This window comes from Vanessa atalanta, chromosome 6 (assembly GCF_905147765.1).
Source record: "Vanessa atalanta chromosome 6, ilVanAtal1.2, whole genome shotgun sequence".
NCBI lineage: Eukaryota > Metazoa > Arthropoda > Insecta > Lepidoptera > Nymphalidae > Vanessa > Vanessa atalanta.
In genome coordinates this window covers 10,662,963-10,675,463 of record NC_061876.1, presented here as the reverse complement: position 1 = coordinate 10,675,463, position 12,501 = coordinate 10,662,963, and the positions used below count along the sequence as shown (strand labels likewise).

The 12,501-nt window shown below is 30.5% G+C and overlaps 1 protein-coding gene across 1 annotated transcript in view; it reads left to right on the top strand.

Moving 5' to 3' along the window:
- Positions 1 to 12,501, top strand: part of LOC125064570 (nitric oxide synthase-like) — a 43,766-nt gene continuing 31,265 nt past the window's right edge. Inside the window, exon 1 of the mRNA XM_047671679.1 lies at positions 1 to 457. Within this exon, the coding sequence (XP_047527635.1) occupies positions 125 to 457 (333 nt within the window). The 5' untranslated portion in view covers positions 1 to 124. The remainder of the gene's footprint in view (positions 458 to 12,501) is intronic.

Here is a 12,501-nt window from a genome sequence, read left to right as displayed (position 1 = left end):
CAACCGCGTTCAGTCCGCTTTTCGGTGTACACCCGATTACATATAAATTATGTTGCAGTAAAGCTGTTCGTCAGTACGCACCGGTTAGTGCAATTTTACAGTGCGTGTACGCGTTTTCAAATAAATGCCAAACATTTTCAAGTGTTGCGTGAAAGACGAAAGCTCAGAAAAGGCTTTTGTTAAAACGGATTTCGGTAAAATGGAAACAGATTTCGGTAAAATGGAGTCGGATTTTAATAAAATCGAAACGGATTTCGGTAAAATGGTATTTGCTGATCAGGTTAATGGTCACGGATCCTGTCCGTTCAATAGTGCTAAGATATTGACTGTGGAAAATGAGAAACAAGTGAAACCAAACCTTCGGTTGAAAGTGCCTCAACCAATAAGACTGAAGAATCATCTCGCCGGCGAAGAGAACTTCGATCTTCTTCATTCCCAAATTGAAGATGTTAGTTTTGTAAGTATCCATTATTGACTGTCTTAAATAATTATTTAAACCAAAATGAAGACTAAAGTATCTAAATAAAATATAGTTTAGATTATAAAAAAATCGATGAACACTTTTTTCATTATTTATTGAAAGAAAATCTGCATTTTGTGATAAAAAAATAACGTGAAAAAATATTTATGTACGAGTATGACGATGCAAGAGTGCAAGCGCTATCAAAAATATTTCGATAAAAGTATATTTATAAATCGTTGAAACTAAAATTGTTCTCTGTAAAATCAAGTTCATTTTTGAAACAAGGGGATACATTATTTATAATAATATTCCATTTAGGTACGAACCGGAACGAATATCTTCAATCCATAAAAATATAGTCGCAGGCGTGTCTTTTAATGTATTATTCTTGATCAACGTGTTAAGTCACGTGGATAATTTTTTAATAGATCCTTGTTGACACAGCGTGATAAGCCACAAACTTCCTGAATTACCTTGCATTCTATGAATTTTTAACGAATCTATACTAGTGCGTGAGCGAGTTTTCTTATTTATAATTTATGATATACATTATTAAGAATATATTTTTATACAAATTCGACATTGAAAAATGTATTAATGTATAGGTCTCGATATTTTTCTTTGTTAGTAAATAAAATTACAGTATAAGCCTTTTATTATAAATAAAAAAAAAATCGTTGATATAAATTATATATCTGTAGAAGTTTATTCGGTTTGGAATTTAATACAATATACTAAACCAATAACTGAATAAAAATATGAATATTACCTTCATATATATTATTAACATTACATTTTTATTTAATAACTAAGAATAATTTAAAAATCATTTTATAAAAGTCATTTAAATAGTACACAGATTAGATTTAAATTGCATAAAAAAAAAAAAAAACATTTTAACAGTTAAAACTTTAGAGACTAACAATAAATAAAAAATATGTAATAATTTAATATAATCAACAACATCAACGAAAAATTATTCATAGCATAACATTCGCAATAGCTATGGTATATAACTAAACTTGTTTCCAATTAGACATTGTCTACGACCTCATCAACATGTTTACTTTATTGGTACGTCGATTTGTTAGATGGGAAGTACTAAACATAGTTTGTAGGAAACACACTTAAAATTCATACAACATTGAACACTTAAGTAAATTTGACGAGTAAACATTTCGAAATGTAGTAGAGATTTGATTTTCTCAGTATTAAATACGATCATCGTTTTATAAATATAATCAATACATGTCAAATTAAACAAGATTTTTTATACCAGACTGTATTAATATGTATGGTCAGATTTTGCCAATTTTTAAATTTTTTCACTTTTTCGTATTTTTGGGTCATTTGAAAACAAATTTTAAGTCAGTTTTGGTGCTGAGAAAAATTTGTACATAATTTTTTTTTATATACGCATTAAAAATACAAATAAATATTTATTAAATTAAATATATTTTGTAACATATTCGTAGTACAACTACAAGTATGGCTTTCGAACAATATTAGGTATAAGTTTCATTCCCTTTATATTATTCCGTTATAATGATAAAAATATTCATAAAAAATAAATACACGTAATTAGAAAAAAAAATATAGATAAAATTTATTATAAAAATAAAAATAGTATAGATAAGTAGTAATAATGAGATGAAAAAATGCATTCAATAGAAGACCTACAATAGCCAAGTATTTCTGACGCGTAAACTCTGTAACACCGTTTTAATCTAGCTCAATATGATACCATATCATTACTTCATCGAATTGATACTTTTATATCGATATCCTATAGAACCTACTTTCAGGGAAGTTTGAAAGCCAATTTGAAAGTGATGTCTAAAAAAGGTATTATAAGCTGCCTACATATTTAGTCGGGTTATATTAAAAAAAAGAAATATATTTGGGTAATTAACTATAAAAATATACATGTATAAATTAAAAATAGCTTATACGAATTATGATCGCGTGGCAAGATAATCAGATTACTAGCAGCAGATCCCCGTTGAACTAGCAACACTGGCGGCAATAATGATAATGAATTTGAATTGTCTATATATATTCAAGATTCGTTGATATTAAAAATAGCAATAATTATATTTTTAACAAATGAATTATATTAGAAGTGACTCACTGATTTGCTCTGACGGTAGCATGCGAAAGCGATCTCGTGACGGCCACCGAAGAGACGCCGACGATACCGCTGGTTTTTTAGTGAGTAGTCCGGTGTTCTAGAGCGCGCTAGATGTTCTGGACACCAGTGATTCCTACATAATAAACGTAACCAATACACTGAATCTAATTAGATAACATAAAGGCAAACGTTTGTTGATGAGAATATCTCTGTGTCTATCGTTTAGTACTTACTCGCTACATTGCTCTTGTGAGTTCTCTTGGGATTAAAAATAGCACCATATGAAACCACTTAGACATTACATAACAGCTCTGCCTGTGTATCTCCGGTATATTGTGTATGGACCCCCCATTTAAAAATGACCGCTCTTTAATATGTTGTATTTAGTTGAAATGGAGTTCGCCTTAAATTGGTTACTCTATATTTATCATATAATATAGCATTTAATTTAAAGCTTTTAGGTATAAAAAAACGTTCCATCAATTTGTTTGATACTTGCACATGTGGTTGGCATTCTAATGCAACTCATATGTGCAAATCTAATTTTAAAATTATGTGTTAATGTGATATTTATTCTGGTGGGATTGCGTTAGCCTTTTTATTTTAAACATTATTATACAAATAAAAAATCTATTAATAAACGAACACACGTCGATTTGTTGTTTAATAACTGAAAACCTACTAAATCAATATACATAAATTTATACTAGTGGCAGGCGTTTCAATGAAGGTTTTAGTACACAGTCTATGGAATTTTATAAGGACATCAGAAGTAAAACATGTAATATGAAGAATATTAGTAAAGTAAAAAGTGATACGTAACAAATTCCCTCCAGTTGGACTATTTGCAGTTTATGTCAGATTCCAAGCAGGTTTTCATCCGATACGTGCAGTTTTCCTCACGATGTTTTCCTTAAACTCCGAGCACGACGATGAATAAAAAAAAAAGAATTGACATGAAAAGTTAACATAGTCACAAAACATTCAGTGGTCCCGCACTAGGCAAGCCTGTCTTGCGGGTACCAACTACCGGTTACAATTTCGTATGTTTAAACAAGAGCTCGGAATATATGTATACACAAATGAAGCACATTTTAGTTATGCCTACCCGAGTTTGAATCCATAATCTTGGTTAAGATTTGTGCATTCATACTCCTGGACTATCCTTGGTCTTAAAATATTCGCTATCGAATATTGAACATAATATCATAAGTGCGTTTAGTCTGGTTTCCACTTGTTCTATTTTTAGATTAAAAGCCGGCACTAAATATAATGATCGTTTTATTATTGAGCTTAAAGTACATTTTACGTGACCATTCTAAATCAATCACGGTATTGTTATATGTGATTTTATTTGTGTATTAAAAGCAATTTTTATCGACATGTTTATCCTTAGATTAAGTAAAAAAAGTGCAAAGAAATCGTTTAAGGTAGTAATGCCCTAATTACGTCATCTTTAAAATAAATAATAAAATTTAATATAAATAGTTTTATTAATACGTATATTGATAGACTGCTGATTTAGAGAATTACATAGATTCTTCATTTCTAGTGCGTTCATAATAATGCAGTAATGTTACATAATCATATTAGAATATTTATTTCCCATACATTTTAGATTGCTAAAGGCTCGTTACAGATAACAAAATTTAGAATGAAGTCGAAGTGAGTTAAAAAAAAATGTAGCATATTTTTTGTTATATTGAACAAAGTTAGGTTTCGTGATACCTCCCTTCGGGATGTTTTTAAGAAATTGAGAACACTCATTGTTGCGTCACAATATATTTACAATATTATGTATATTCACAGTACATTTCTCAATTCGACAGAATAAGTAATAATAATTTTATGTACACGAGACGTAAGGATAAACTTACAAAGTCAAGTTTCCGACTCCGCAAAGTCAATCCGTTTCTGTAATAAAATTCCGCAGATGTTTTGATATGATGATAAAAAATAATGAAATTAATACTTGTTGACTTCTAGGTAGGATATCATATTAACTAACATAACTTATTACGTATTTTTAATGTTGGAAAAGAATAACTACTGAGAGGTTCTTGTCGGTTCTTCTCGGTAGAATCTACATTCCGTTCCGGATGTGGCTTCAATTAAAATTTGTTTTGTAAATTGACGGGTCGAAAGCGCTTGTAGACTACTTGAATAAACTATGTATCATTTCGTTATACATATATATAACAAATATATGCATAACCATATCATATCAATATAATATTTAATTAAAAAAACATATAGGTAAAATAATTTTTTTATACCATACCATGTTAGTTGAATTGAATGAATGTTAACGAATCGTTTTAATCAAAAAGCGATGCCAGGTGTGACGTCACACGATTGTTTAGAATCGGTCTTTGTCCCTTGTTCAATGGATCATATTTTTTTTTAGATATGACTAAACTTTATTGAGAATCTATAAAAAGTTCATGTGTCCGGTTATTAATTACAACAAAAAATAGGTTATGTTATATTGTTACTGCGAGTAAAGTGATAACTATTTGAGTCGGCGTTAGTACATCGATTGTAACAAATATAGAGATCAATACATAAATTATATAAGATCATGGATCAAGATAAGTTGGCCGGTCAGTTATTAGTCACGATTTGAGCCTTTTCGAAAAGGGAAATTACGATAACATTCGATTACAGAACACGCGGAAAATTTGACTCACATCATTTTTTTTTCTTTAACTACAAGACTATTACTCAAATGGAAAAAGTTTATTCTTAGACAATAGAGAAAATATCCTGTCGTTATAGAATAAAAGTATTGTGGATAACGTAAATAGTCATATATACCAATACTAGTTTTTACTCTGTGTGTTGTAAGTACTACACTAATAATAATTTTTACTCTGTGTCTCTACACTAATTTTTGAAAATCGGTACAGCTATGAGGAACGAATATTTTTTCGTAGAGTACCAATATCTATGGACAGTGCCCACGTACCATCAGGTGATCCATTTATCCGCCTTCGCATATGACAAATAAAAGGAAATTCTCCGTACTAAATAAGTACTAGAAGGAAATAAACAGTTGTCGTTCTGGAAGGTGTGCTCTGGTTATGTGTTACATAAAAGACAATTTGATATATTTAAATTGGTACAAACATTTCGCTATATGCAACAATTTTCGAGATAACCAATCAACTAAAAACTCAATTTATTATTAGGAACAAAGTTTACAAGTTTATTTAATTTTAATTGTTCGCCGAAAGGGGAATATATAGTTTGATGTTCTTTTAGAAAGTATTTATCTACAGTTAACAGCTGGTTCATTCTTGGATCGGATCGGAATTGCGATTCAAGGGGGCCATGCTGCTTGCAATTTTGCAACCATTCAACGCGGTCATTATTTGACAGTAACTAATTTAATTTTTTATTTGTTGATACTTAAGGTCTTAACGTAAATAATTCTTAACATTAAAAAGTGCGGATTAAATCTGTTAATTATTTCTTTTTCTTCACATAAAAGCCTTTATCGATTTTAGTAAAGTCATCTAGAGTTGCATATTATGTCAATAATACACACACACACTCTCTCACAGTCTCAAGTATATATTTATATAGATTCTTACTTAAAATGACATATTCACGCATATGTAATTTTAAGTAAGAATCGAATACGAATATCTCTAAACGAAAATATTTATCAAAATTTCCATTCAATAGGCTTTCATTAGTAAATATTTTGAACGGAACTGAGGTAATTTTGTATATGGATGTAGCAAGGCACTGCTTGCTTACAATATTTAGAGAAATTCACAAAACTACGTGACTCTTATTCACAACTACTAGCGATTTTGTATATAACATTTTGTAAGAGTCCCTTTAGCTACTAATAGATATAATATACGTTTAAATAAAACATGTATTATTTAAAAAATTAAGCACGAATACACTGCCCGAAATTAACCAAGTGTTGGAATAAAAAAATCAAAAACAAAATATACTTTATTCAAGTAGGCTTTTACAAGCACTTTTGAATCGTCATTTAACAAACTATTTAAAGTAAAGCTACCACCGGTTCGGAATGTAGATTCTATCGAGAAGAACCGGCAAGAAACTCAGTAGTTACTCTTTTTCAAAATCTAAAATTACAGTCATGTTAGTTAAATACACACATAGTAGTTAGTCATGCTTAACTTGAATTTATAATGTTAATTTCGTGTTCGACAGTTAAGGAAAAGTTCGTGATGAACTTGAATGCATCCTATATGACATTTATTAGCTGTTATTATTTTTATTACTATTATATATATTAATATGTAAGCGATCAAATACAGTCATAGAAACTTAATTTTTTGCCTAAATTTTATTATTCTGCAAGTACATATACATTTTCCATACTTAATTTGCGGCTTAAAATTGCGTAATAAAACATAATGGGCTTTAAGAGTGGTCTTTAGATTAAAACTTATTTATAATTAAGAGAAAAATGTACGTATTATTTATACGTATGTTCGTAATATATATCAAGTCAACTTTATCTTCTGATTATGAGTGCGTTTGAAAACAATTAGCGTGCGATCACCAGTTCGTGTTAATCAACATAAGTGCAGTAGTGTTCATTAGTTACATTTTTTATTAGTGTACTTGTTTGAATTGTCTGTAATTAATTCTCATGAAATAGTTTTTTTCTTTTTGTTAAATCTATTAAAGTTTTATTTTAATGAGATAAATAATTAAATTGTTCTATTCAAAAACTTTATAGAGTATACGATATAGAAAGAGTTTTATTTGTTTTTTATACATAAATATAACTGTAATATTCTCCATATTTCTTTGCGTATTCTTTGTTCGTATTCGTTTTGTGCTCGGCGGTGAAAGGAAACATCGAGAGGAAACCATGCCGCTTGCCTCACGATGTTGTCGTGTCTATTTTATGATATAAGTAGGTACTGGAAAATGGTCACCAGATGGTAAGATACCGTCACACACAGAAATTAGCGCTGTGAGAAATATTAGCAATTACTTACATCACCATCGCGCTAATAATTTCGGGAACTAAGATATTATATCTATTTTACCTGTAGTTACACTGGCGAACTCACCCTTTAAAACGTAACACAACACTACTATAGTTATTGTTTGGCGGTAAAATATCTGATGATGGGCTTGCACCAAGCCCTATCACCAAGACTGATGTTTGACCGATGAAACCTATCCCATTTTACTTACTTATCTTACCACCTAATTAATATACATATATATTAAAACTATTCGTCACCCGCGGCTTCGCTTCGCTCGTGTTTTGCATTAAAAAGTACACTTATTACACTGTATTTAATATGACACGCATCGCCCTCTTCACACGCATGAGAAGTTTAAAGCCTGCAATGGCTTATTTATATATTAAACTAATTATGGCCCGCGGCTTCATGTTTTAGGGTCAGGGTTGATTGTCAAGTATTAGGCATAAAAAAGCCTACGTCCTTTATTGAGGGTCAGGATTGCTTCATATCAAATGTCATCAAATTCAGTTTAGTAGTTCGGCCGTGAAAGAGCAACAAATACGTAAACAGAGTTACAATCGCATTTATAATATTATTAGTATAAATAACATTACACGCGTTAAAAAAATACATTATTTACACTTACACAACCACAGTGTACCAACAATATTACAAACAGCCGTGAACAATGCAAACAAAAATGTATTTGTTTATACATTACACGTTGAAAAGAATAATTTCAAATGAATTTGCTTTTACGATTACGATCTACACGGACAGAGCGTATAATACGTTTCTTGTTACGTTCACTACATTAGTGCTAAAATTACTTTATTTGAATTTCATTTCATAATGCGTTCATGTGTCATAAGATTCGTTTACGTTCAATTTAATTTTAGCTTAATATATGTATTCAAATAAATAACAAAGCGTACCTATAATTTTTGTTGAGTGTTTAATTGAGCTATTTATCTTAAATCAGAATTGTCTGTAGTTAATTCAATCAAAGAAGGAGTATAGAGAACTCGTTGTCCTGCGGCTTCAGTCGTGTCTTAGGAATTGCCTGTCAGGTGTTAGGCAATAAGATTAGCCCGATGTCCTTCCTTCGAGTTCAAGTTAGCTTCATATTCCAACAAATTCATCAGTGGTTTGGGCGTTAAAGAGCAACAGACAGAGAAACTGAGTTACTTCCGCATTTATAATAATAGTATAAATAAACGACTTACTAATAGCTCTACTATATTATCCACTACAAACAGTTTATGATTAATATATCTTTATTTTTAAAACAGCAGTTTTAATAAGTTTATCTACTTAAATTTACTTCCAAAATTCCGAAAACCATTTAGACGATATTCAAAACGACATCCTTTGCGATTCGATGATGGATATTAAAGATTCAAGACCTCGACCAATGATATTGCATCAATTCAATGTCAAAGTTGTTTATTTGTTTCTATTCCTACTATGGACGATTTTCTAAATTACATAACAAAACGCGGCGTTATTCAAAGTTCCGTTGCTTGATTAAAATTGAACAATTTGTATTTTTAACAACCTGTATATAGTTTATATATGTATATAACATACATTTATATAAATCTTATAAATTATGTAACATTTTTATTCATGTTAAGTAAATAAATTGCGGTCAGTTAATGGTCCACTTCTGGTCAAAGGCCTCAACTTGAGAAAGTTCGGATCTTATTCAACGTCGCTGTTTTATTACGGACCAGATGAACCTGCAGCTTTATCCGCGCGAAATTTATAAAACACAAACTTCCAACGCCCGTTTTACCCCTTAGGGTTGGAGTTTCATAAAATTCGTTTATCATACAATGATATGAAAAAACGGGTGTCGAACTCTAAACGCTTAATTTTTGTATGTTAGTCGCTTTTTAGAATATTCAAGATATTATTTTGACCTGGCTCTTGCTTACTTGAACAATAACAATTGAAATTGGTTTTATTATTAAATATAGAAGCATTACACTTACTTATCGAGATACTTTTGATCTGAAAATAACTGTCGAAAGGATTTTCCTTTTTTTTCAACGTTATTGTTACTTATTTTTTATTTTATTTTATTTACAATGAAATTATTAATAATTCTATTTAAGACGGCTGGAGGCGACCATTTTATTCAAAGGTGTATTATCATCGAAGAAGTTATTCATTTTATTATATTACTTTTACTCAAAGACGTTTAATCATTTGTATTGTATGTATATAGCACACATACTATTGGATGAAAATTTATATTAATAGGGGTAAAACCTTTTTTTTTTATTTGAATATTGTTAACTTACAGTATAGTATATTTATACGAACGTTAAAATTCGCTTTAATAATTAGTATTATTATAAACATAATTGTAGTCGCAATGGTACATAAGACGGAACACTTGGATATTATCACAGACATTATTAATGTGTTTGACAGCCGATATTATCTAGTGGTTAGCACATGTGAATCTTAACCGATGATTGCGGGTAAGCCCAAGCAAGATTTCTCTTGTGCTTAATTTGTGTTTATAATTACTTTCTCTTATCTCCTAAGGTATATCCAGCATTAGCCATTTAAATGTGCGATTTTTGTTGGATACAACACTGTTGTAGTTCAGCCATTTTGTACAAAATGTTTATAAATTATGTTTTTTTTTTTATAATATAGGTAAGCGAACGTATAAATGGACTACATGATTGTGCCGACCAACCTTGGGAACTAAGACGTTATGTCCCTTGGGCCGATATTTACACTGGCACACTCACCCTTATAATCTGAACTCTACAATACAATACTGCCGTTTGGCTGTAGAATATCTAATGAGTAGTTGGTACCTACTCAGACACAAAGCCCTACCACCAAGTAATTAAATACAAATAAAAGAATACAAGCTCTCCTCGTTTATCGCTATTTTTATCAGTGAACATATAAAAATTTAAGATGAAGAAGAAGAGATACATATAGAGGCAGATAGTGAGTTTATTTTTTAGATACTATTTATAGAAGTGAGAAAAAATTAATATCCGATCAAAGTAATTAATCTATAAAAACATAGCATTCAACTATTATTGAGGTAATAATTACTATAATTAATACAAACAGCATAGCAGGAAGCAGATAATTGTAGCATTTATTGAAACAGTTTGAGATGAATAATCCAACTGTACGTTATAAGACTTATATATTGCTGATAAAAGAGGTTGAGTTAGTCTACGTTGATATACATGCAGGATAATGATATCCATGTAAAATTATGGTAAAGAGTAACTACTGAGTTTTAGTAATTTGGGTGGAATCTTAGCTTTATATTTGTTTTATTGTTAATCATTCTTATTAAATAGTCCGCTGAGTGAGACAATTCAGGTTAAGAAAATTTATATACTTTTTCATTAAAGAGGAGCATGTCCATGGAATCTCTGAAAGGTACGAATCGGTACATTTTTTTTTAAATTTAATCAACAAATATTATTTTTTATAATAATAGTTTATGTAACACTAGCTGTGCCTGCGACTTCGTGCGCGTTTGAATTTAATAAAAAAGCGTGACTTTATTATTTTTTTACTTATAATTCTGAAATAAAAGTAGCCTAAGTTAATCCTTATTACATCAGCTATCTGCCAGTGAAAGTCCCGTCAGAATCGGTCCAGCAGTTCCAGAGATTAGCTTTAACAAACAGATAGACAGACAGATAAAAATTGTAAAAAATGTTATTTAGGTATATGTACCGTGTATACATACATATGCATTTAGTAAAACGCGGTTATTTTAATATTACAAACAGACACTCCAATTTTATTATATGTGTAGATTAGCTAATTTCGTTTCACAGCTCTCTAGTCTAGTCTTGTCTTTTTGAAGAACAGAATCGAAATTGATACGGTACCCAATTACTGAAATTAGCATGAACATTCATAAAGACAGACACGACGAGAACTTTTCATCTGTAAATATACTAATGTTTCGCAATCCACGCGACAACTAACCGTTGCTTTAAATTTATGCTAATGTGTGGTCAATATGAACATCACTTCCCAATCAACAAGAGTAAACAGTTGAGCTTGTCTCATAAATATTAATAGATTTTGATGAGCTGATTATGAACAGGGTTTTATAATTGGGACATATCGCTTGTTATGACTGCTAAATATTCACAGACGAAACGAAACTCATTGCTGCAATAATAAAGCTCGAAATTGGATGGCAAACTTCATACATTCCACCTTTGATAATAAGGGTGGCAACACATTAGTCGATTACACGTCTAACCAACCAGCACGATCATATTGTAATGCTACAAAGGGTTTCATTTGCGTACTTTAATTTCAACACTTAACAGATTGACCAAAGTTATCGACACAGCCGAAAGGATTAGAAAGCTGAAGCTGCAGTGTGCTGGTCACATATGTCGCAGAACCGACAACTCTTGAAGATGACACGTCAATGGACCAGCCACTCGTCCGAATTTTCTACCGCTAAACGCCATTAGTTGATATTATTGGTAATCGTTCTTCCAATGAGCCAATAAACGGGCACTGACTTGGTTTACTCGCCGTTGAAAACGGAACACGACAATACTAAGTATTGTGGTATATAAAATATGATTAGTATCCACTAATCATATTGCATATGGGCTCGCACAAAGTCCTACCACCTAGTAAAATATAAATAAATATAAAGGAATAGTGCGTCAACTAATTTTATAGAGAGATTCTTGAAAAGTGTTTTATCATCGTTTTAACGTCATAAATCATCACCATCATCATAATTAGACGGATTTAATCATAATGAACTTTCAATATATTCTAGCTATTAATATATCAGATATGGCAATAACACTGAATTAAAAAAGAAAATTACCGACCGTAGATTATATCAGTCAGATTTTTATTCTCATTGGATATAAAATTAAACTGTCGTTTTATAAAAA